Below are 27,712 nucleotides of genomic sequence, written 5' to 3'. Positions count from 1 at the left end.
AAAATCGTTTAGCAATAGTTAAGAGTAATTATTTCGCATTGTTAAAACGTATATATATACAATTTTTTTTCCCTTTTTTCACAATAAAACATATATGCAATGCATATGAGTATGCTATGAATAGTTTTTTTTATTTTTAATTTTTTTGAGCATATAATTCCTAACCATAAGGGCTAAAAAAACAAGAACTTTGGTGGAATCCCATGTGGTTTCCAATTGATAATTTTGGCAGAGATTGATGTGGGTTTTCCACTAATCTCTGTCTCATCCCTTCTCCTAATTGAATTCCACCAAAAGAAAAGAAAAGAAAAAAAGAAATTATATATTCAAAGATAGAATTTTTCAAAAGCTTTATGTCTATATTATATTATATTATATTATTCTATGGCATTGTATTCCTTTGAATATACTTTCACATTATTCTTTATTTATTTATTTATTTTTGGTGATTTTCCTTCTTCTACTTAAACCTCTGTGAGGCTGTTCTCTCTTTGCAGACACACCACAAGAATTCACACCTCTAACTCTAAGGTTTGTTTCACCTTTCTCTGCTTAGCAATAATTTATTAATTGCCTCTCTCCTCCCTCTTTCTCAGCTTGTTTTTGGCTCATGGGCTTCTCTTACTTGAAAATTTCAACTTCATTCCAATTTATTTATTACTTTCTGTTTTTATACATCACCAAAACAATAATACTTAGCCAAAGCGAGCCTAGCTTAACGATATTTGACATATATCTCTAACTAAGAGGTTGTGAGTTCAATCCCAACCACCGCCACATATTGTACTAAAAAAGGAGAATAATACTTAAGTTCGCTTATCCGCAACTAGATATCTCCTACTTACCACCCGTCATTAAAAGATTGATAGTTAAGAGAGATGAATGCATTTAGAAAGAGAGAAAATAGATTTACTTTACGTTCGGTTTATGGGTCTCTCTCTTGTTATATCTCTTTCAAAGAGATTTTTGGCTCTTTACTTTTCCAAATTCTATTTGAAGGCTTGTTTATGAACTGTGTGTAGTCCTTTGTTTTTAGAGAAAAATAAAATAAAGAAAACATATTGGATAACTATTTAAAAATAATTGATTTTATTTTTCATTTTCTTCTTGCATGTATATATATAGTTTCACGAATGCTTTGGTTTTTAGAATATTTAGTGATTATTTCGTTTCAAACTCACACAAGTTTGTGAAGAATAACTTCAATTAGGTATGGGCATAAATTTTCATTGTAATTTTAAATATAATAATTTTTTTTCAAATTTCAAAATTTAGAAGATAAATTAGAGCGAAAACTTTGAAATGGTACTTTTTTTTTAATAGCTTTTTTAGTTTAAGTTGAATCAAAGGATATAGCCGCCTCTTCCTTCTTCAACATCAGAAGGCATAAACAAAAATTAAGAAACTGTGGGTTGATTTGTTTCTTGTTTTTCGTTTTCCATAATAGATAAAAATATTTACTATGCATTTTTCAAATCAAGAATGATAAAACATTGTATTTATTTATGTTTTGAAATGCGAAACTTAGTTTTGTAATTATTTTCAAAATTTCAACACAATTGTGAAAACATTTCTTAACAAATGGAAAATAAGAATTATAAATAGCTATCAAACGCTTGTGTTTCTAAAAACTAGAAACAAGTTGAAGCATGAACATTATCCGACAAGTTATATATTTCTCCGGTGTTTAACACTCTCATAAAAAATTGCGAGATGGATCTCAGGATATTTTCTCTCCCTTTCATTCATACAAAAGCAAAGGAAAAAAAAAAGAGTGATTTCAAAAAATATGTTGTATGTATATATTTTGCAGGGAAATTCAGAGTGTAGAGATATTATTATTGTTTTGAGAGGAAGATCAAGAAGAGTACAACAATGGAGATGGAGAAGAAGAAAGGAGAAAACAAGTTTCAGAAAAGCCACTTCGAGGTTTTGGGACTGTGCTGTTCTTCAGAAGTGCCTCTCATAGAAAACATCCTCAAACCCCTCGAAGGGATAAAACAAATCTCTGTCATTGTTACTACAAGGACCATCATTGTCCATCATGATCCCCTCCTCATTTCCCAAATTCAAATTGGTATTCTTCTTCTTCTTTCTCTTTTAATAATTTCCTATTTCATTCATTATATTGATGGGTTACATTGTTGGGACTTGTGGTCCAAACATCTGCATTATTTATCCCGTACCGATTGTAGTATTGTTTTACAGCATGTGAAGGTGAGGATTTGAACCCCGCTGACCTTTTGATTGAGGATATTTACCTAGTTGAGTTATATTTGAGTTGGCTAGCTATAAAATTTAGTTACGACTTTGAATTAGAATTATGCTTTTATTTAATCCTCACTTTTGAGATTGAGATCCCATAGTATTTATATTATTTTCTAATTAAATAATATTTTGGTCTCTACATTTTTTACTTTGGTTCATCTTGATTTATGTACTTCCAAAATATATATTTTGATTTCTGTAGGTAAATTTATAACTACATTTTAAGACTAAATTAGCGATTGATTTCATTTTCAAAAGTTAAATGTTAGTATTCAAGTTCATTTATGTTATAAGTATAATCTATTATTTTCCTGTTATTTATTTTTTTTTTGCAGTAATAAATATCAATTGGTTTGTAACAAAATTTTATTAGATGGTTGGAAATATGATAAAAACATTGAGTAAAATTAGAAAAATAGCAATCACATTTAGGTTTTTCAAAAATAGAACTTAAAAAAAATGAAGGTTTAATTTTTAAAATGACAACTTTACCCAAATGATATATATTTGTAATATATCTACCACTTATGTGATATATATATGATATACTATTGATATGAGTGTCTCGTATGCTTGCAATATATATGTAATATACATACGATAAACTACTGATATGAGTGTCTGTGATATACATCTACTACCAATATACTACTACTAATATGAATATCTGATATATTACTGATATAAGTGAAAATTTAAAAAGCAAGTGACATATTTTGAAATACATAAAAGATTTTGCTCCGGATATAATTCCCCAATTTTATTTTGTTATTGAAATGTTGACAGTGAAAGCTCTAAATGAAGCAAGATTGGAGGCAAACGTAAAATTACATGGGAAGGGAATTAGCCAGAAGAAATGGCCAAGTCCTTTTGCAATAGCTAGTGGGTTGCTTCTAACGGCGTCGTTTTTGAAGTACGTGTACCACCCATTGCGGTGGCTGGCCATCGGCGCCGTGGCCGCCGGCATCTCTCCGATTCTCCTAAAAGCCATCGCCGCCGTTCGCCACCTTAGAATTGATGTCAACATTCTTGCAATTATTGCTGGTAAAGTTTAGAATCTCTATCATTTTTTTTTTCTTTTTTATTTTGATTTTTACGTGTTTGGGGTGAGTCGAGATTAAGAAGCTGAATTTATGTTTGATACGTGTGATGTCAACTAAATTCGTAGGACTTTATATCTTGAATAGATGGTCACCATAAAATTAAAACTCAATCCTTTAAAGTTAAGAATCTATTTCCTATGTCGATTCAAGAGAGTTAAATTGAAAGAAGTGGAGGTTTAATTGAATTCAAAATTGAAACCGTATTAGTTTAGATAGATCGTGAATTCGCCTTTGATTCCTAAGCAATGCTTATCAAATCATTTTTGTCTGTCACATCGTGCTAAATTAGTCGATCTTTGGATGAATAGATGACATATGTCACGCGGGTATATAGAATTTAAATCCTATTATTATCACTTTTAACCATGAAAAGTTGGGGACACATTTTGCAGTTGTAGGGACAATTGCTATGAATGACTATATGGAAGCTGGGAGCATTGTGTTCTTGTTTTCCATTGCTGAATGGCTGGAGTCAAGAGCAAGCCAAAAGGTAATTAGCTGAAATTAATTAACAGTGAGAGATTAATTAGCTAACAAATTAAACTAATTAAGGCCTATGAATGGATAATAAAAAATTTGATTCTGTCAGGCAAGTTCTGCAATGTGCTCACTTATGAGCCTAGCCCCTCGAAAGGCAGTGATTGCAGAGAGTGGAGAGGTTGTGGATGCAAAAGAGGTAAAATTGAAGAGTGTATTGGCTGTGAAGGCAGGAGAAGTCATTCCCATTGATGGCATTGTTGTGGAAGGAAATTGTGAAGTTGATGAGAAAACATTGACTGGAGAAACTTTCCCAGTTCCCAAACACAAACATTCTCTTGTTTGGGCTGGTACTATCAACTTGAATGGTAATATATATATATCTCTCTCGGAAATCTAATTATACTCTTCTTGTCTTGAAGTTTGACTCGGGTGTGTCATTTTGGTCTCCTAATTTTAAAACTCTATGAAATGTCAAAAAAAACTCGACCTGGATTTTCGGTAGTTAGTTTTCTATTTGGACGACAATACTTCTCTTTTGACTAAGGGGCCATTTAAGCGACGAAGTTGCAAGGAGTGGAGTTTGAGTAAGAAACTCCACCCTTCTAGGTTTCTACTATTCAAGTCCCTCAATTTATTATTCAACTTCTCACTTTATTTATTATTCAACTTCTCACTTTATTTATTTTATCTCTCTTCTTACCATGTGGTCACATTCTCTCAAATTTGGTGGGTCCCATCATATTTTTCTTAAATAAGTTATAGACAATACTTTTCTATTGACTAAGTATATTCATTGAGTTTTATCTCAAGATCAATTGTTCATGAGAGAGAGTAGTATAGGTATATTATAAACGCCTTAGGTAAGGTTCCCTTATCTTTTCAATGTGAAATCCTTAACATGCCCCTCAAAATAGTGCTGGATGTCGGATGCTTGTTTGAGATTGCTAGACTCTGATACCATATCAATATTTATGGGTTATGAGGCTTCATCTTTACCTGGATTTTTATACGTAGACAGTTTTCTATTTCGACAATACTTTCGTATAGACTAAGAAGAACATATATTTTTTAAATTGTAAAAAATTTAATGATGGTCAACGAAATAAATTCTTGCTTTCCAATCATAAAGGTTGTTTTCCCTGAGATCAAATGAATACCTGAAGCAAAATTTTACATCTTTTTTCCTAAGGGGGTTTCATTGATTTTTTGTAGGTTACATTAGTGTTGAAACTAGTGTTGTAGCTGAGGATTGTGTGGTGGCAAAAATGGCTGAGCTTGTCGAAGAAGCTCAAAATAGCAAATCCAAAACCCAGAGATTCATTGATGAATGTGCCAAATATTACACTCCAGGTAATTTTTTTTTATTTTTTTATTTTTTACTTTCAAAACAGGTAATATATTTTGGTCCCTGTTTTTTAAAAATAATAGATTAACTTAAAAAGGTTGTTGGTTAACGTTCATATTAATTTCAATTTCCCGTCTTTTAGTAACTATTATTTACTTCTCGTCTCTCATTTTTAAGGAATGTAGTTCTCAAAATTATATCCAAATTTTGAAAATATCAAAATCTAATTTCTTATTTATGGTTCATATTTTGAGTTTTATTTAATATTTTTATTTATAAAATACATAATAAATATTAAAAATAAAACATATACAACATGTAATTTTGACTAATTGAAGATGTTAAGACTATCACAATATTAAAAATAAAATATATATAACATGTAACTTCTACTAATTGAAGATGTTAAGATTATCAAATACATCTATTTATTTGTTTTTCTCAATAATATAATAATATAAGAAACAAAAAGGAACAATTATCATATATATTTTTTGGGAAACGAGAGAGAAACAAACAAAAACTTTACCAAACACGCTATTAAATATTGTTTTCTTGGAGTTCGACCAAAACGAGTTATTTTCCCAAACCCAAAACCACAAAAACACAACTTTTTTTTTTCCATAACTTTCACTTGTTATCATATCATCTTCTTTTGCAGCATGGTAGGATCATGAAAATTTAAACAACTTTATGAACTTCTTCTTCTTGTATGCAGCTGTTGTTGTCATATCAGCTTGTGTTGCAGCCATTCCAGCTGCATTAAGAGTTCACAACCTCAGCCATTGGCTTCACTTAGCTCTGGTGGTTTTGGTGAGTGCATGTCCCTGTGCCCTAATCCTCTCCACCCCGGTCGCCGCCTTCTGCGCCCTCACGAAGGCCGCCACGGCTGGAGTTCTCATCAAAGGCGGCGACCACCTTGAAATTCTTGCCAAGATCAAGGTCATGGCCTTCGACAAAACGGGGACTATTACTAGAGGTGAATTTGTTGTCACCGATTTTCGAGCTCTTCGGGACGATATTAGCTTGCACACCTTGCTTCATTGGTAATTTACCCAACGACGAACTCTCCGAATATATAATTTAGTCAGTTCGTTGTGTTTGTCGCATTAAGGAACTTATTTGACGCTTCTAAAGATTAGATACACAATTAAAAAATGAAAGCTAAAATTCTGAACTAGATTTTATATTTAGCTAGCTTTTTTGATATTCATACAGCAAGCTTTGCAGATTGGTATGGTATTTTGATCAAACTGTGTAAATTTAGGGTTTCATGCATTGAGAGCAAATCCAGCCATCCCATGGCAGCTGCACTTGTCAACCATGGAAGGTTGCTTTCCGTCCATATAAATCCCGAAAACGTCGAGGAATTTGAGAACTTTCCAGGAGAAGGTGTTCGTGGAAAGATAGATGGAAATGATATCTACATTGGAAGTAGAAAGATTGCTGCCAGAGCTGGCTGCACAACAGGTTTAATTAAACCCCTTTCTACTATAATGTTCTCGAAAATAAATTGTTCGGGAGAACAAATTGAGTAAAAATAACTTCTCGATACGAAACATGCATGTTTTTATCTAAAAACTTTAGTTTTCATGATCCTGAGTGGTTGATCTGAATTTTTTCAGTTCCGAGCTTAGACGATGAAACGAAACAAGGGCTGACTGTCGGATATATATTCCGTGGGGCGACCATAGCTGGATCCTTCAGCCTTTCGGATGCTTGTCGTTCGGGAGTTAGAGAGGCGATCAAGGAGATTAAGAGTTTTGGTATAAAAACAGCTATGCTCACTGGAGATTGTAGTGCAGCAGCCGCACATGCCCAAGAACAGGTTTTATATATACTTCATTTCCTTCTTCCTTTTCTCAATTAAATTACCTAAAAACTTAATGAAACATTCAAACTTCAATAATTTGAGAAAACCCACAGCAAAACTTAAGTTTGTTCAAATGTTATAAGAAAAAACAAATTTAGTATAAGTCTAGTATCGATCGAAATAGAAGATCTTAAGTTTAAACTCCTAACAATTAAAAATAGTTTGAAAAGAAAAGTTTGATCCGTGTAAAGGATGTCAGTTTGATGGCAATTGACAGTTAAGATTTTAAGTCTGATATGTTCAAAATTTATCAAACTTTTGAGTTTTGTGATGATTGAAACAGTGCTCGTTTTACATGAATCTTTATAACGATGCATTATTCGCAGCTCGGGGATGTGCTCGACGTAATCCATTCCGAACTTCTACCTAAGGAGAAGGCAAATATCATAAAAGAACTCAAAAGGGATGGACCAACCGCCATGGTTGGAGATGGCTTAAACGACACCCCAGCATTAGCCACAGCTGATATTGGCATATCAATGGGTGTTTCAGGTTCAGCACTGGCCACTGAAACTGGGAATGTGATCCTAATGTCAAATGACATGAGAAAAATTCCAAAAGCCATCAAACTAGCAAAGAAATCTCATGCTAAAGTAGTTCAAAATGTAATTCTCTCGATCGGCACGAAGACTGCGATCCTCGCCTTGGCATTTGCCGGGCATCCGCTCGTCTGGGCGGCCGTGCTTGCTGATGTCGGTACATGTGTGGTGGTTATTTTAAACAGCATGCTCCTTTTGAGAGGAGCTGATCGCCACACAAATGTGAATAAATGTTGCAAATCTGCCAAACCATGTTCGACAAAACATGGACGATCGTCTCATCATCATGATCATCGTCACCACCATAATCACCGATGCCATGTCGTTGACGATAAATCAACCTGTCGTCTCGAGAATCATGTCCATAAGCATTGTTGTTCTGAGAAAATTAAGGCTCATAAGCTTCATCTTGATCCTCATGAAAATAGAATTCAAGGTGATCAATCATGTGAGGAAGAACACAATGGAAGTAATGGAAATTCTTCTAGGAAAGTGAGTGAATCAAATTGTAATTGCCACTCACATCATATTTCTATTGACATTCATGAAGGTAGTAATTGTGAGAGAATAGAGCACAAATAATAAATAGTTTCATATGAGGATCTAATGGTTAATTGGTTGAGTTTGAAGAATGAGAGAAATCTGATGGCCTTTGCAAGAGATTTATATGTACTTTTTCTTGTAGCTTTCTTCTTTGAATTAAGCTGTTGAGTGTATTAAGCAAAGGGCTGTTTCTCTAACTCTCATTTTTCTTGTCTTTTGCTTTAACTTGTTATCTTCAATTGTAAATTCTGTTAGCACATCCTTTTCAGCAGTTAATCCTCTGTTGGAAATGTACCTAGTAGCCACTAGTAATACACAAGAGGAAGACTCAAACCTTCTTTCTTAGAGTGGAAATGTACGTATAACTTAAACATATAACGATCGGTATGTTGTTATTCATATTGTCTATTCGTAGGTCTCGTTATCTTTGTGGATAGAGATAAAAGATCCTATCCCACCTTATTCTCTTATTCGGAAGAACTTTGAAGAATTTGACCGTAGAATTATGAACTTCATATATTATAAGAATTACCATGATAAAAGCACTAATTAAAAGATAAAGTGAAGAAAGAAGATACCATATAGTTTATACAGGTTCACCTCACCTCTTTAAATGGATTATGCCAAATTTTCTGCTACCGTTGCATGTTATTCTTCTACAAAGAAGTTATAAATATATATAATAATAAATTACATTCACAAAATCCTTAATGACAGATAGTATCTATCACGAAAACCTTTACATTCACAATAGATTTAGTGTCACCTAATAGTATCGTATTTTAGTGTCACTCAATAAGGCTTCCTACATGTATAAGCCTAAGTAAAGTCATGTCTTTCCTTCCTAAAAATGAATACATCCCTTAACCTATGTTGGATCTTAATACAGATAATGAGTGGTATGATAAATGACACTCTTCAGCCTGCCATAAAAATTCATTTCAAGAAGTGCCACAAAAATGGAAGAGAATATGTCTTCTTTTTTCTTTTTTTTTTTTTTGGTAAGAAACAAAATATATTAAACCAAAAAGGAGAACATAGCCTACGGGAAAGGGCCTAAGAACTACCACAGTACAGCTTGCCAATCATGGGACAATAAGGCTAGACTGTAATTACAAAAGAATCTCCAATGAGTAAGACACCAAGTGGCTGTAGTAATTTGTACATTTTCATAAAAAAGTAAAAAAAAAAGGGATAAAGGTATCATTGAACGTTCTTTAGTTTCTTTCCTTCCAAATGCTCCAAAGACACACCCTACCAGCGCAACACCAAAGAACTCTGCCTTTGCCTTTTAGAGAAACTCCATGAATAATGTCAAGTAGCCAATCATCAATCGACCGAGGAAGGCACCCCGAAAGGCCGCACTCTCTCATCACAAAAGACCAACATCTTGAGGCAACAGTGCAATGGAGAAACAAGTCATCAATTGTCTCCTCATTCCTAAGGCAAAGAGAGTACACCGAGGGAGATAACGTCCAATTTTGAAGTTTTTTCAGCAGTTATCGTGTGTGTTGATGCTTCTATAGGCTAGGCTCCACAAGAAAAACCTTTGTCTTCTTAGGATAAGGGAAACTTCTGTTAGGGCCCCGATCACTAAGACATATTCTAGGAGGGGTAAGTTGGGAAATAACCCAGGGGTAGTATGGGTAATACCCAGGGAGAGGCCTAACGGCCAAGAGAGAGAAAGTATCTACCATGTTTGAGGGAGTGAGGTAGGTACGATAGAAAAGGGGGGAGAATGGGTTCTGGTGGTAGTCTGTTCTTGGGTATTGATCCTTGAGCAGTAAGGAAGGTAGGAGAGTCACCCACCCTCTCGAATAGGTGGGGTAACTTGTGCCTTCGGGCTCGTTTCTTTAATCGAACAGTAATCAGAGAAGAAGAAGTTCGATACCTTACAACTTCCCGATTAACTTTATAAGAGTTCTTTAGAGAAGGGGTAACTTCCGTTAGTTCGAAGGAATCCAAAAACATCCAGCCATTTCTCTTTCCCTGATGCCTCTTCTAAAGCCTAAACTCCAATCATTTTGATCAGAATTCCACCAAGCTGCCACGGTACACTCTTGTTTGGTTGAGATTCTATATAAATCTGGAAACTGGATTTCAGAGGGGCTGCCTCCCAACCAATTATCTTTCCAGAATTTTATTCCACGCCCATTTTGAACTTTAAAGGATAAGAATCTCATAAAACAGGGATTTGCTTAGCAATTTCCACCCATGGCCGTCCTTTGGGCGACCCTTTGAGAGGGGGCAACAGACCGGGAGAACCTCTACCATAAATATTCGAAATGACCCGCTTCCACAGAGAGTTGTCTTAAAATGGAAGAGAATGTCATCACACTCGTACTAAAGGAACAATACTGCCAATTAGTATAGACAACGACAACCAGAAATATGACCTCACAAGAAACGCATTACATTGATGTAAGTTTATAAGAAGGAAGAAGACAAAGGAAGTATTGTCAATCACATACAGATTCACCACTAAGATTGATGTAAGTTTGAGGACTTGCCAGAAAAACAGGTATGTCCCCAACAAAACCTGACTTCAATAGCCAAATATCCTTGAACTTCATGCAATCAGAAGAACAACAATAACTGCTGAAAACATTATACAATTGAAACAAAGGTTTATAATTAAAAAAAACAATGAACATACCTTCACCAAACAAGGCTTTCTAGTGAACCTTGTTCTTGTTCATTGAAATTCCAACAGACCCAGCAAACACATTAATCATCTCAAACCTTTACTGAAACCCTGTACTGAACCAAAATAAGAATGGCCCAACTAGTACCTCTCATTCCAAATCCACGCTTAGTTACATTACTGAACATTTAGTAGGCAAGGCTGTGATTTCTACAATTTAGTAGGCAATGGAGCAGGCCAATAGAGAAAACATAGAAATTAAAAATTCCAACTTTTTTATGTGGTAAATTTGAAAGAACTGATTAATTAATCACGGGAAATATGATACCGGTCCCATTCCATATCAATCTGCTTGAAATCAGCCCCTTGTTGAAGAATCCAACGGTTTCTTGTCAGGAAAGCATGGTGCTGTAAGAGCTCCAGCAGATATGAATTCCCACTCTTAATAAAGAGATTAAAAGATTACGGAGGCACCAATTGTGTATTATATTCCAGATTCAAACCCCATGATAATCACCTACCTTAGGAATTAATTCTGATGTGTTTTCTGGTACCAAATATTGCAGGTCAAACGGTCCTGTGAGATTAGTCAACGTGCGCGTAAGCTAACCTCAACACACAAATATACAAAAAACAAAAACAAATTGTGTACTACGTTCCCCTCCTCATACAATGAGTACAAACCATTTGGGCCCATACAGCACATAGTGCACCCATTCATTCAACACAACCTGCAGATCAGTAAGACAAACAAAACTTATCTCCATCAATTTTATATTTTTAATGTGCATTACGATAAATTGGTTTCCAAAATAATAAAAATTAAATAACTTGAAAATGCCCAAGAGATCAATCTCCATGGCTGGTGCCCGTAAACCATTTTATCAACTTCCAGAGCACCCATCTTTTCTAATCTTAAATTTCGAAATTAGATAAAGTGAGAAAGAAACAAGACTTCTTCTACAATGTGTATAATTCATCTTGCAATTGATAGTCAAATAGCAGATGAACTCACCCAAATGGATGGGATCCTAAATTACTAACATAAAAATTTCACCTAAAACTCTCAATTGTTTGTCAATTCTCATGAATGCAGCTAATATGATTATCTCCAATTTAGCTTGACACATGACAAAACGCTCCTCATCAGATAGCTTGATCATAGCAAGAAATTTAAGATTCAGAGAGCATGAACAATGGAAATTAATTATCAGCACTCATCCGCAATTAGTAAACCAGCAAACAGAGAATCAATGGCAGAGAAAAGGGAACTCGCGTGGAGGAACAAAGAGGGGATTTTCTTGAGGGGCTGAAACTAGAAAGTGAAATGAGATTGTAGCTTGAAAAAGTGGGTGAGGCAATACCCTTTGATGGGAAATACCCTTTCCGATCGGAAAAGAGGGGAAGAAATATCTGCGCCACCAGACGTTGCCGGAGAAGGGAGTCGTGGGTCTTCCAAGTTCCTGGTTTGTGTGGTTGCTGCCGGAGTGACTACCACGGTGTGGTAGTCGGAGGGACGTACGCCGCCGCAGGGAAAAGAGGAATAAATTTGGTTTTTATAAAGCTAATAAGAAACTTGGACAAATATGAAAACAATGTAAAAAGAGTTTTTTTTTTTCAAACCATTAAAGAAAAAAACTGCACATAACTAGGAATATGAACCAATTTTAACCCGCTAAAACATCTCCTACAAAGTCGCAACATCTTGAACCTCAATCTATGATATCGGAGATACTCCTCAATTAACAGAGGTATCTTGTCAATTATGGAAATAATTGCCTCCAAAGTTGTCTGTAGGCAAATTCTCAAATCACGTTTGTCGTGGATCTTATTACAATTAAGATTGATAGCCTTCCCAAATTCCAAAACGATGTTTGAGCTGATCGCTGCTGCATTGAAATGTTAGCTTCAGGTTTTGGGCAGCCCATCTGGTGGGGGCAGCTATCACTGTTGGAAGCTCCTGCGATTGTTCTGCTGCGTATTCCCTATCCACGTATCTCACACTCCCAAAACATCTTTTTTCTTTCATATTTCATTTTCCTTTCCTGCATTTTTCTTTCGATTCGAGATATAGATCGGCTTCGTGCATCTCGATGTTTGCCTGGGGTGCTCCTAAGGTATGCCCTTCCAGTGGGTTGTTCTCTTCTTTGTCTTTTCCATCCAGTGCCCACACTGCATCAGAAAATCTTCGTCTTCGATCTCTCTTCGCAACGCACCTCTGTTGTCGCCCACCTTCTGCTCCGTTTGTATTGCCCTTGGACCATAGTTCTCTGAACCAAGATGCAATGAAAATGAAGAGTCATCCCAAGAGATTGCATGCAGGTGCCCTCTCCAATTATGTGCCTGATAATTCTTCAAAACGCCCAAATGACGAAGCCACAAACCATACATTAAAATGTTGTCTTTAATTTTGTCAGCTGATAACTCTTCATAAGAGAGTGTTTTTGTGGCATATTTTAAGTAATATTGGGGTGTAAACATGAGGGTCATTGTCAAAATAGCTAGAAAAGAATATACATTAGTGAGCTAGGGGCGTGGGTTGTTAGAATTCTCAATTTCTGCCATTTGATTGAAGTTGAGACTAATTTTTGATATTTTGGACAGGAATTGTAGAATTTGGGATGACTAAGCTGAGTGCCACTGATGACGATGCTGGAACCTGAATGAAAGGGTTTCTATGCTGGAGTCTGTGGAACCGGTCGGATGTCCTAGCACATGTGACTGCGTAGTAACTAATTGAACCAGTTTTTACCGTATCCGTACAGCTTCCAAGTGTTGCCCTAACTTTGAGGACCTGATATAAAAAGGAAACATGACCACAAAAGAAGAGACAGAATAGAAAATCATTTTAGGACATCAATTTTATAGAATATTCCTTATACATTTTCATAGAAGGAGCTGGAAAAGAAGGTTGAACTTGGTGTCACTGTTGAGTTGGGGGATTTTTCACCATTTTTTAAGCTCTCTTGCTTGATGGAACACATTTCTCTTCTACCCATTGTTGTCTTTTAAACCCCACATTTCGGGGATGAACTCGTTGTAGCTTCTTGACTATTTATACTTTGGTAGTTTTTAATGCTGATTTAATAGAAGCGTTATTATTCTTCCATCTCACTAATTTTGTTTGGCCAATGTTATTAGTTTGCAAGCTCATTTGAGGTTTGGAAAAATCCTTATGATACATGATTGCTTTTATTTGCATTAGATTCTTCTCTTTAAAACGAACTCAGGGATGAGGCTTACCTTATCGTACCTACAAACTGTTTGTATTGCGTGTTTAAGCTACATCGGAAGTTTGGTTTAAACATGTTTGGGTATCTCATGAGAGAACCTCCCATTTCGCTCGCCGCTACTACGGGAATTGCTTTTGCTTTCTAAGCCTCTCTCGACCCTCCCTTTCTCATACGTCTTTATGAAAGCCTCTCGCCTTTCGAGATCCGGTTTTGGGTATTTAGCATTCTGAGTTTGCTAAAACATTAGTTAGTTAGGAGTGAAAGCATTAGAGTGAATCTCCATCGACTTACCTTTATATCGCTTCATATACGCATTCTGTTTGTTTTCTGTTTTGGATGCTTCAGCATAATATCATATATTATCTATGTGTTTGTTCATTTTCTGTTTCTACCAAATTAAGTTACATTATTCATACACCTTTAAACGATTTTATTTTATTTTACTTTTGGGTATTCTGTTTTGCTAACTTGAAGTAAAACATTAATTCATGTGGAAACGACCTTGTTTAATACTACGACTGAGCATTATTTGGTGTATACTTGCACCAATTTTCACACAAGTTGTGAGCGAGCGAACATCAGTTGCAACAATACTTCAACATCCGACGGGGAAATCTCCGACACCCCTCCATTGTCCGTCACCCCAAAAACCAGCGGGGAAGAATGATCCTCACTGAAAATCACCTCCACAATAGCTCGTCTCCACAACAGCAAGAGAGGTCCCTAATATATTTCTATCCATGCTACTTATTTCTTGAAAACCCATGGAAGAACTGGAACAAAGCAGAGAGGAACACCCTCTGAACAAATTGAAAAAACTTAGTCGAAGACTGAGAGAAAACGCACACCCTTCACGGAGAGGAGAACGACATGAGTGGAGAAGGTCGCCGACCACCTCACCCCCTCCCCACTTTTGGCTCTAACTTCTCTGAAAATACTCTGTCTTCACCAAGTAGAGAGAAAACCTAATTTAAAAAGAGTATATGTGTTTGGTAGCAAATTTGGAAATTGAATATCAATTTAAAAAACTGTTCAAAATATTTGGTAATATGTTTGTAAACTAATAGTAGACCGTTCAATCTAAAATAATATTAATTTTTTTATTAGAATATATGATTTAAATTTTGTAGAATTATTATTTTACAATATTATACTCCACAAATTTTAATTAAAAAAAAAGAGTTTATAACATGAAATAGCTTATTTATCAAAAATTTTATATTCGTTTAATGTAGTTAGGCATCTTAAAATTTCAAATTCAAAATCTAAAAAACATAAAAATTTTGTTTTCAGAATTTCCACCATCATATAATCCAAAAAAATTTTTCAAAAAACAAATTTACAACTGGTTAAGTGAGTATGAAAACAAGAAACATAATTTGATGGCATAATAAACACTTCAAAACAGTACCTTTGAGATTTAATTATAAATTTCTTTTCAAAATCATAATTCTATGAGATTTAATCATAAATTTCTTTTCAAAATCTTAATTTTTATCTAATCTAAGCTTTTCAATTTTTAAGCCTTACTTAAGTTCATTGGGATGAATGAAGATTTTGATTTTGAAATGTATACATAAAATAAAAAGGGAAAAATAAAGTTTTCAATTATTTGAGGGCTAATATTTAAATCAAAATCTCTTTCCAACAATTCAGAAATTTAATTTAATTAAACGAAAAAATTAAAACTAAATAACTTAATTCAACCCTCTTAGCAAAAAGACAAAATTTGGAGAAGAATTGGAATACAGAAATTAAAAGCTGAAGTTTAGTCTACTTTGCAAACTTGTGCCATTGTAGGTGGTGGTACGAGATTGATTGAAGCTAAACAAAAAAATCTCATGACAGTCCTAAAACAAAAGAAAAACTTACAAAATTCCCTAAAATTCCAACTAATTAAAGAAATAGAATATTTCGAAAATGAAAAACACATAGTGACATTTTTAAGTTTTAAAATTTTATGACTTTCTGTGAGGTTTACAAATCATTATAAAAATATCAAAAAGTTCGAATCTATAAATAATCATTGTTTTGCTCCAAAAAAAAATGCACTCAACATCTTATGACATTTATTTTGATATAATGAAATTCTCCCAATTTTATTTACTTTACTTGACATTTAAAAAAATGTCATAAATTAACCCGCGTGTGTAAAACTTCCACTTTTTTTTTTATTCCAAAAATGCACCACGTGACGTTTTTCAACTGTCATAGAATCCAAAATTTTTTGACTTTCGAGACGTTTAAAAAACGCCATAAATGATGAAAAAATCGTAAATTTTCATCTTTTCCGGTCGGAAAATGCACCTCCATCCTTTTAAGTGTATAGAATCACAATTTTTTTTTCTTTTCGTGAAATTTAAAAATTAATGTTATGTTTTTTTTAAGGAAAGAACTAACCATCTATATAAATTTATATATAATTGGAAAAAGCATTTTAATTTCCACCAAATTATTTCAAAATTAGGAAAAATTATAATGGATAACATAATTTAATTGCTATATTTTCAAATTTGTTATAAATGAAAAATATAACAATTTCTTCCCTTCACATCACATTCATAACTATTAATTAATATATAAATTAACGAGATATCACCAAGATCTTGATTTGATAGGAATATCGATAAAATGTTGATGTTGATGAATATTTCTGTAAAGTTAGAGAAGAATTAGAAAATCGTAAAAAATATATAAATTAATAAATTAATATCTTTTTATTTCTAAATAAGTTAAAAATAATTAATATTAATATTATGTATATATCAGTGACATTTTGTTTATATTTTTCATATTTTGTCGACTTTTTTGGTAATATAAAGGAAATGTCGATTTGTCCCTCATGTCGATGTCGAATTTAAGGATACATAAAAATATCGATGGACATGTCGAAGTATATTTAATATCATGGATATCACTAATAAAATATATCATTGATATAGCTACTATACATATGAAGTTCTAAACTTTGTGTCGTTTCTAAAAGATATTTTACAATACGATAAATTTGATATTATATTTATGGCCAAAATTGAAAATATGGCATAACATTCCCCCCAATGAATTTGAGTTGCTGCCTTCCTAAAATGGTCTCTTGTTTTATCTATATATATTAATGTCTCTTCCAAGAACACTAATATTCACACAGAATATTGGAGCTTTGTTTTCAATCTCTTGCCTTCTAAAATGTCGAAGATTATTTGTCTACCATTTTGTATTATCTCTCTCCTTTTGCTGGCAATAAGTAAGTGTCGTTGATCGAGACTCGATTATTATTATTATTTTTTTGTTTTAGTAGAAGAAGGTCGAATATTCGACCTCTAGGAAAGTAAAGTAATGTTTTTACCAGTACGTTAGCGAGATATCCCAAAAAAAATGTTAGAATCTTATAGATTCTAACATTTGAACTTAGATTTTATCTTTTCATTTAGGATTTTAGAGATATAAGATATATTATCATTGTTGAAAAACTCTTTGATTTTTTAGTGTATAATCAATGGGATATTTCTTTACAAGAGTTGGGTTGATTGTTCCAATTTGAGTAGCTGGATTATATCTAACTTAAGGTTGTGAGTTCAAATCCCTATATCATAATTTAAAAAAAAAAAAAAGAGGTGTTGAATCTGAATTCTGTCTTTTCCTCTTCTTAGGAAAATTTAATTTTTATATGATTTGGAAGTTTAGAGGACAAAACTAAAGTTTTTTTTTTTAAAATGTCATTTGGTCTGTTTGCTCTCTCGAGATTTTGTGGAATTCTAATATCATTGAATTTGAAATGGCTTCCTCCCTTGTTACCCTTAAAATAATAGAATGACCATCGATATTATAAATATTGATGTTAGATGAAAATATCAAGTCTTAATTTGGTTGGAAATATAATATCATTAAAATGCTGATGTCCATGAATATTTCTGTAAAATTGGAGAAATTAAAAAATTGTAAAAAAAATTAAATTAATAAATTAATATCTTTCTATTTCTAAATAAGTTAAAAATAATTAATATTAATATTATGTATGTATTAATAACATTTTGTTGATATTTTTTATCTTTTGTCTTATTTTTTTTGTAATATAATGAAAATTTCGATTTATCCCTCTCATGTCGATGTTGAACTCAGGGATATATGAAAATGTTGATGGTCATGTTGACGTGTCGAAAGATATTTAATACCACGATGACAATATTTTATAGCTTAAAAATTTTCCCGACTAAAACTAGTTGAATTTCACAGGTTCTTAAGATAAATTACTAACATTACCTTGTCATATTTTGAAAGGTTATTATATATATCGGTAAATTCATTTATTTTATTTTTCTTTTTCAACCAACACTCAAACAAAAAAACAATAATAAACATTATTTTCAAATTTTTCTCATCCTAAAATAAGATAAAAAAATTTAAAATCATCAACAAATATTTGAAATCTCGAAATTTAAAATTATTTCTTCAAACAAACGGCATGTTTTATTTGATATCCTTGTGATGAGACAGGCACGGTGGATGTGGTGGTGGGGGGCGGGGACATATGCCGAGACGGGCTAGGGCTTTGCAGTTCAAACTCAGACTGCAACGGGAGGTGTAAATCAAGGCACAAGGCGGAGGAGAATCCACAGGGCAGCTGCGAGTACACCGCCGAGGTCCCGCTGTGCTACTGCCTTTACAGTTGCGGTGGAGGCGGAGTAGTGCCGCCGGGCCGGAAGATGTGCAATGCTGGGCTGGGGCTATGCAGCGGGCAGTGCAACAGTGGTTGCTGCAATGCCAAGTGCGCAAGCCTTCACCATGGGGGCAATGGCTACTGTGACAACAATGCTGGAGTCAATTTGTGCCAATGTACCTATCCTTGCTAGCTATGACTATTTCTCAAGTGTGTGTTGCTTGGCCTAGGCCACATGGTTTGTTATTGTGGCTTTTGGTGTGCAATTAGAAATAATATTTTGGTTCAATGGATCCTTGAAATAGAACTTTTTTTTTCCAATAACATTATAATTGTTAGGGTAGAGATTCCAATCTTTGACTTCGAAGAAGATTTATTAATACCTTAACTATTGGACTATGTTTAAGTCAGTAGGAAACGAAGTTCCCCTGAAGATGGCACAACGCCTTGTGGTATCATCCACTATGAAATCTTGTCTTCTAGCACTGTGCTGATATAATGGCGCTCAATCCAGATAAAACAAAAAACAAGAACAAAAACAAACAAAAATTGTCCATTACTAGGTGCACTGGACATTCATTCTTATTTAGGTATAACAAATATGATGTTTTTTCCTTTTTTTTTTCAAACTGAACTTAACTTATTAAGACATCTATCCTACTTGATTTTTTTAAATAAATTTTTTCATATTCTTATTTATTTTATTTTATTTTTTCACGGGAGTTCCATAGAATTCTTAAGATTGAAAACACAAAAGTTTTATAATGATAAGTTTTAAAAATGTAATTTGAAATAATCTAAAGTTGAAAGATTAAATAGATATAACTAGAAAAATTTGTAGGATAGGCGTACTGTCTCTATATCCGTACATACTTCCTTGAGACTTCAAGACACCCAAACTATCCGTTGGAGACGAAATTGGGTACTTTAACTTAAAAATTTACAAAGTTATTGTAACAAAAAATTACAAATTTAGTCTCATTTTAATCTCACATTTCAAATTTCCGTTTCAGAAGAAAAAAAAGGGAAAAAGAAGAAGAAGAAAAGCTTGATATTCCAATTTAATATCCAACTAAATCCAAATGTGAATTTTTTTGTTCCTTGCTTATAAAAATCATGCTTATTTACTACTAATTCCCTATGTTTTGTAATTTGTTTTCAAAACCATTTTTTAACTCTAATCACTTTTTTTTACATGAAAAATACTTTTAATAGGATACCGCTGAAATTGGCTACATTTAGTTAAACTAAGGTAGTATTCGATCCGAAAAATACTTTCAAGGGGCTCTCAAAAGTTTCTAATTTTCCATCAAGTTTGTATTCGAAAAAACTTCCCACTTCTATGGTGGAAATAAACAAACAAAATTAAAGAAAATAACAAAAATAAAAAAAACACAAGAATATACGAAAGCTTCAAATCAGAGAAAAATCACTGACTCATTATAAAGAAAAATCGAGTAGGTTAAAAAAATTACAATCACACAAAATTCTCTCCCCATTCTAATTAAAAATAAAAAAATAAAAACAAAACAAGCAAAAAAACAATACCCTCTCAAAACTTTATACTAACACAATTAAAATTAGTATACTAGATGACTTCAAAGTTATTATTTTTTTCTTTTTGTGATATAAACATTTTTAATTGAGATGATTAAAATTAAAAGTCGTGAATCTTTTTATAGAATTTGGAACCCATCATTTCATTTATCTGTGAGATTTTTTCTCTTCTAAAATTTTTGCCAAAAAAACCCACCAACACTTTGAAACTATCATAAGATCAGATAAATTAAAGGCAGGGAATAGAATTTTGGAGAATCTTTGTCGAATGGAATTTAAACTCCAAAGTCAACTGTGGGATTTGTTCTTGGAAATTACGAGGATGGTGGTTGGAGTTTGAAATTGATTCCTGTTTTTTAGGTCTCTCACCAAATATTAGAATTGCAAATTGTCTCACGTCATCGAAATGGTATAAAAAAGAAATTTGCTCTAAGTGCTAAAATGGATTCGTACATTTGGGTTTTATTCATCTCAATTTAAAGAGTTTGGTATACTAATTTTAGTTAATTTAAGTATAATTTAATTGATTAAAATATATATTTTCAATCAAAAAATTGTGAGCTACGATATCTATTACACGCATTGTTGTACTTAAAAAAGAAAAAGAAAGCAAAATTTCTAAAACTACTCAAACTATTCCATTCACTTTTGGCATTTATTTGAGATTACTTGGAATTTCTCCTTTATTTGCAACATGGGTTTTTGATAAATTGCTTATGATATTGCTTTTCACCCTTTCCCTATTTTGGCTTTTTGAGTTATCTTTGTCCACTATATATATAATTAATATACCTTGCGGTAAAAATAGTTTTGATGGAACTTTTTTATGTGATTGCTTTATATAAGGGGCAAATTACGCTTTTTTATCTTTGAGATTTTAGCGTGATATATAATTTGGTCGATTTAATTCACAAATGGACATTAATTAAATCAAGCATTTCTTATGTAAATACATTACAACATTTACTTAAACTAAGGTAGCACATTTTTCTTTTTGGTTTGCTCGTATAAGAAACCTAAAATTATCCTAACTTGAACGAAAAGAATGTGCTCTTCACTTATCTAAAAGTAATTTTTTTTGAGACGTGTGGCTGACAAGATATACAATGTTTATTAAATGAATCTATATACATTTGATGCATTTTCTCTTCCATTTGTCTATTTTTCTTTTTAGCTTATCTTTTGTTGCTCTTCTAAAAAAGATATTCAACATTCGCAACCTTTCAAATTTTCAACGTTATTATATGAATTATTTGGTACAATTATTCTATCAAATCTATCATGTATGGAATTTGGAATCCCCTCCAATTTGTGATGCACACTTGTCTAAATGTAAATGATCTTGGACAATGTGAAGATTTACTCATAGAAAAAAATAATAGTAAATAAATAAATAAATAAATAAATATATATATATATATATCAACATTCCTTTTGACAACCTTAACTTTCATTTTTATTGTCCTATTAAAAAAAACAATTATTTACTAACAATTTTTTCTTTTATTTTCATCAAGAAAAAAAAAAAGAAAAAATTCTTGAAATCTTAACTACATTTGGAAAACCTACTCTTTTAGTTTTAAAATTTGATTAAAACTTCAAATATATTTGTAAAAATATATTTTCGAGTTATCTCACATCCTACCATTGTTGCCACTAGGGCTCTCCCAACTTCCCTTGACACAGATTATATTCTTTGAATTAAAAAAAGGAAAAATAAGAAGAAAGAAAAAGAAAAAAAAAATTGACTTTCTGAAAAGGAATTAAAACAATCACCTATTTCTTAACTCTTTTATTTTTAGTTTCTTAACTTAAAAATTATTTAGTTATCAATTTCTTTTACCTCGTTATCTACTTTCCAAAAACGTTTTTAATATCAACATGTCAATAATTAAAAACTAAAAACATTAGTATGCATATATAGTGGGTTGTGTAAAAGAATAATTTATTGAAATTTTGGTTTGCATAAGTTGTATTTTTTATTTTTTTATTTTTTTTAGTTTAACAATTACGGTGTCAGAGATTGAACCATCAACCTTAAAAATCATAATAGATATGTCTTCATTTTTTTAGTACGATATATATGTCATTCGAAGTATTATTCTAACTCATTATTGGCTCCTGATACTTTTAAAAAATCACAAATCTTCACAAAGATTACCCCCGCTTTTCCTTTGAAGTAAATTTTACAATTAATGCTAAAAAAATGATGTTAGGGGAAAAGAATATTAAATATGAAACAAATATGATATCCATTCACTATAAATCACGTGCATAAATATTGCTCTATTACGTCAATTTTTTTCATTAGACGTATATTAACAAAAAAAAGAACAAAAGTTGCAAGAAAAAAAAACATAAAGAAAAAAGAAAAATTTATAGAAGCATTTACCTAAATGGTATAAAATAAATATGTATAAAAATGGTGGAAAGTATGAAACTATACAAAAAAAAAAAAAAGAAAAAAAAATCATTAAGAAAGGTCACGCTTATATATATTAAAACAAATAAAAAAGAAAATTTGTGATATTCTTAAAAATACATATTAAATTTATATTTTGAAGTAAAATTTCTATAAAAAAAATAAAAATAAAAAAAGTAATGTTTGATAATATTTGTTATATATATATATATATTTCTCAATCCCCTCCGAAATATAATTAAAACTTTTCAAAATAATGCTAAAATTGAATTTAGTTTCGAGTGATAATTAGACTCCAAATTTTTCGGAACACATACAAAACTCGTAATTGTAAAAAGAATATGGGGTGGTGTGAATCTTGTGGTGAAATCAAAGTTTTGCATTTTCTATTGTGATTAAGACTTTGTGGAATATTTGATATCTAGAGACAATATAATAAAAGGCATATCTAAGCCTATAAATAGAGGCAAATAGCGTGGAGAAAATTGGTGGGAAAAAAGAGTGAGTTACAGTGAATATGAGCCAAGAATGACTTGCCGGCCGGCCGGCCGGCCGGCGATCACACCGGAGGTTTCCACTTTTTCCGGCACATTTTCCGGCGAGTCATTCTTGGTTCATATTTGCTCTTTCTCCCTCACTAGTTGCATCAGTTTGTTGTTATCATTTATATTTGATTAGTGTCATTTTTATCAAAATTTGTTCGGAAATCGGGTCTAAAATAATTACTTCTCCTTCAAACACATGACTAAAAAGAGAAGTCATCAATAATATAGACATGTAGTTTTTTGCGGTAAAAAAATGGAGAGTTAAGTTTTGTTTTTTTAATTTGTGATGGTTTTTAACCTTCATAACTTATTCCACTAATTTCAGGTTTCCATGACTAAAAAAAAGTCACAAATATTATGAGTGCATTTTTCGCGGAAAATGATAGAGATTTATGTATTTTTTGAGATTTATGAGGGTAACCTGCATCATAAATCACTACATTTTGAGATTCTATAATTTGATACATTTTTTCTATTAGAGAAATGGATTTAGGATTGATTTTTTTCTTCTTATTGATTCTTTATATGTCATGAACTTAAAAAGAGAGTTTTTTTTTTTCCCATTCTTTTCACTTTTACATGAAGAGGAGGGAAAAAAACAACAATAAAACATAAGACAAAAGACCAAAAAAAAAAACACAGACTAAAAAGTAAAACATGATTAGGTACATAACTTTGGGCTTACTTAGGTAAATAAAACTCTTTTTTTCTTTTAGCAAGGGGAGAGATAATTAGCAATGTATTGATTAGTTGAATTATATACCATTGTGTGAATGTTGCTTCTATATATTAATCTTTTTGTGTGATTTTTTCCTTTCTAAAATTTTGTTTAAACCCTAAAACACACCTAACGTTAGGAGTCTATGGTTTTTTTTTTAATTATCAATTTTGATTTTAGAAAGTAGATGACAAGATAAACCAAATCGTTTATAAAATACTTTCTAAAAGAATCGATAATAAAATAGTTTTTTAAATTAAAAAAACATCTTAAAATAGTTTGTTATTAAGACCTTTTTAGTAAGTATTTATAGTTAAAGTATTAGGCTAAAGACACTTAATACAACCCTACTTGTTATCAAAATGCTATGATTAGTACTTTTTCTTTGATGAGAAAGATTTAGGATTCATTCTTTTTTAGTACTTTTTACTAGTACTTGAATGATTTGTTATATGTTATCTTCTTTAAAAGTATCTTCTTTAAAAGTTATATATATATATATATATATAAAAGATATTTGCAAAAGGAAAAACTACTTTAATTTTCTTCTTTGAAGTTAAATGAAAACTTTTTTATATGTCTTCAATATCTTTAATAGTCATTAAACTCACTTTAGTAATCAATCTAAACATAATTCAATTGGTTAAGATACATATGTCTCTAAATAAAAGGTCGTGAGTTCGAATTCCCACGCCCCCACATGTTGTACTCCAAAAGAAAAACTCACCTTACTAAACTCTTAGATCGATTCGACAATTCATCGATCTTTTTATATGGCTAAATCTTTCCACAAATGAAGGATGAACAAAGCTCCACATGAATGATGAAAAAAAACCAAAAACTCTAGTCGATAAAAAGAACGAAAAGAAAGATAAATTACATTTTTTGTTGCTGAATTTTTAAAAGTTATGATTTAGAACTTTTTTAGAGTTTTACAAAATAGTTTCATTTTGCGTCTACGGTTGCTTTTTCCAATAACTACACATATGGGGTTTAGTTTAATTTGAGCTATCATTAATAACGAAGAGTGAGGATTTGAACTCCCGATTTTAATGGATTGAGTAAATACTTTTACCGCTGAACTATACTCATGTTGATGCGAGTAACTTGTGCTTGAAAATGTTGTAATTAATTAATTGAATAGTTCAACACTTAAATCATGGGGGTGATTGTCGGAAATGTTTTCATATTCTCTCATTTGATTATTTTGTGTTCAGACATTGCAGTTAAGTTTGTAATATATATTTGTTGAACTCACAAAAAAAAAAAAAAGTAAGATCAATGGTTAGTTGGGCTAGGACATGAATGAAACTGAAAACTTCATAGGACTAAAATTAATAATCATTTTATTTTTCATTTTTTGTTTTTGAAAATTAAGCATATAAACATTGCTTTCACCTAATCGTTTTTTAGTTTTGTTATCTTCTATCCAAAAGTGTTATCAATATCTAAGCCAAATTTTGAATACTGAACAAAAAAATTTGTTTTTCCTTTTAATTTAGCTAAAAAATCAAGTTTGTTTTTAAGAAAGGCAAAAAAAAACATTAAAAAAACTGTTGAGGAAACAAACATAATTTTAAACTAATAATAATAAAATAAAAAGTGAAATGGTTTATTGTATCAGAAGTTTCTTGTTGGAGGTGTACGGGTCAAAAAGTTTCTTATCAGAAGTTTCGCTCGTTGAACTAAATTTCTAGCTCACTTAAGTATCACGAATACTAATATTCATTTTTATTTGGAAAACCGAATTGGGTTTTAAAACAATCAAGAAAATCAATGTGATTAAATACGGAAAGCTAATTGAAATATCAATCTTAATTGATAAATACCTCAGTAAATTGGAATTAGAAATCTTTTGGGTACATGAAATCCCTAATTAATTCGTAAACACTAAAATCCCAAAATAAATTTAATACAACGATATAATAAGGTTACCTTATTGATCAAAGACCACAAGGTAAGAAAATTCAAACTAATTTCCTACCCCAGGTTGAACCGTCTCAGTAAAAGAACCTAGAATTGATTGTTAATTATTAATGAATTGGTATCTCTATTCAATATTAAGAAACTAAGTCCTTTCTGTCAAAAAAAAAAAAAATCTAAGATCCTTATTCAATTGAGAAACTAATATCCCCATTCAATTTTATTAACAATCAAAATATCTTACGTCTATTTCTTTTTAACAGCTTTTAAAAGAAATTCTAAATTTTTAAATCTTAAAACTGCTTTAGACATGTATTCAAGAACGTAAGATTCAGATTTAAAATCAAATCAAGAGACTAAGTACGTGAAGCATATATAAACACGTGAAATAATAAACAAATCTGTCGACACAAAATTAATAAATCCAACTCATATTATCTACTGATACATCAATTCTTAACAAAGAAACTTAACTATCCATAATAAAATATATATATATAAATAAACCCAAAAATCGAAATTCCAATGAATCAAAAGAAAAGAGGAAAAACTAAGTTATGACGTGTCAATCGTCTGTCTTCGAAGTGATCTCTATGATCCCAACTTTTGGAAAATCTCCATCATCCCAGACGTTTGGTTCTTGCAGCTGCTTGATCGTTCTCGGTATGTTGGCCCAAAATGTCTTAGTTTTTCTTAACACTACAAATTGTATACATTTTTATATGAAAGTAGTCTGAATATCACATACACCAAAATGTGCTATCTTGATCAAACGGAATCTTAAGTTTATTATTTTTATATTTATGTTTACTAGGAATAGCTAGAAATATATAGCCTAACTTAGATAAAATATTATACAAATAACCAATAAATTATTGCAAATAAAAAAAAAGTAAAAACACATAAATTAACCATGATATCAACAACTAGAATAATTATCGATTAAATATCTTAATTAATGACTACCACATGAGATAAAAACATTAGAAAAAGTTCAGAAATAATTTAGAAGTACAAAGAGAATAATATATTTGTTGGAAAAAAAAAGAAGTTAAATAACCCGAACTTTCAAATTTATATCTGATACTTGAATTTATTAGAATTTTTAAAAGGTGTCTAATAAGTTCATGAACTTTCAAATGTGTTTCTAATAGGTTCTAAATATATTAAAAAATTAATTAACGGGTCTATTAGACATAAAATTGATTTTTCCATCTAATAGAGAATTCTAAACATTCAATTAGTAAAATTTGAATATGTCAACAAGGATTTATTAAACACAAAATTGAAAGTTCAATGACCAATTAGACACTTTTTAAAATTTAAAAACTTATTAGATACAGACGTGAAAATTCAAGGACTAAACTTATATTTTATTCTTTAAAAAATATATATTTATAATTACCTAAGTTTTCTTCTTGAAAAAAGAAAAAAAAAATCCCTTCACTTTGTTCACCAGCCTTGCAAAATGATCTATTATTCTCAGCTGTTTAAATCAAGAAGTGATGAACTCCTTTTTATAATTTATTGGAAAAATAAAAATTTACTTGATGCCCAATTATGGGCTAAAAGGTCCAAGGGTGGTTGGTAAAAGAGTTATTGGAATAATAATATTCCAAACACAAACAAAAGAAAATTAAAGATATATAGTGCTAATTAAAATCATTAAAGCAAATTATATACTAATTATGATACAATAACTAGAAGACACCTAAGAACTTTTAAAAGGTATAATTAAAAGTTGAATACTTCTTTAATCAATTAATGAATAAAGGAATAATATAGGATTTACAACGACACTATATTCTGGTCAATAGCACAAAAAAATAATAATAATAGTTTCAAACACTTAAAAAAAAGTA

General features: G+C 31.4%; 1 protein-coding gene and 1 long non-coding RNA gene across 3 annotated transcripts; one reads left to right on the top strand and one right to left on the bottom strand.

Moving 5' to 3' along the window:
- The first annotated feature begins 398 nt into the window (after nt 1-398).
- Nucleotides 399-8,348, top strand: LOC111020851 (putative inactive cadmium/zinc-transporting ATPase HMA3). Its single transcript, XM_022297642.2, has 10 exons — nt 399-531; nt 1,814-2,077; nt 3,055-3,312; nt 3,764-3,861; nt 3,961-4,216; nt 5,064-5,201; nt 5,915-6,242; nt 6,464-6,666; nt 6,822-7,024; nt 7,396-8,348. The coding sequence occupies exons 2-10, from the start codon at nt 1,876-1,878 to the stop codon at nt 8,188-8,190; spliced, it is 2,481 nt and encodes an 826-aa protein (XP_022153334.1). The 5' UTR covers nt 399-531; nt 1,814-1,875; the 3' UTR covers nt 8,191-8,348.
- Nucleotides 7,422-12,392, bottom strand: LOC111020852 (uncharacterized). Of its 2 annotated transcripts, XR_015792787.1 has the most exons (4): nt 12,160-12,392; nt 11,480-11,526; nt 10,808-11,372; nt 7,422-7,987 (listed from the first exon to the last, which is right to left on the bottom strand). It is a non-coding gene; the product is annotated as an uncharacterized LOC111020852 (long non-coding RNA). The 2 variants fall into 2 exon arrangements; XR_002602752.2 differs by having other exon boundaries at nt 10,808-11,526.
- Between the last annotated feature and the right edge of the window lie 15,320 nt (nt 12,393-27,712).

Source organism: Momordica charantia (assembly GCF_013281855.1).
Source record: "Momordica charantia cultivar OHB3-1 chromosome 8 unlocalized genomic scaffold, Mcharantia_2.0 BLBB01000008.1, whole genome shotgun sequence".
Classification (NCBI taxonomy): Eukaryota; Viridiplantae; Streptophyta; class Magnoliopsida; order Cucurbitales; family Cucurbitaceae; genus Momordica; species Momordica charantia.
The sequence above is the reverse complement of the archived record's forward strand: the minus strand, read 5'-3'. Positions and strand labels throughout refer to the sequence as shown.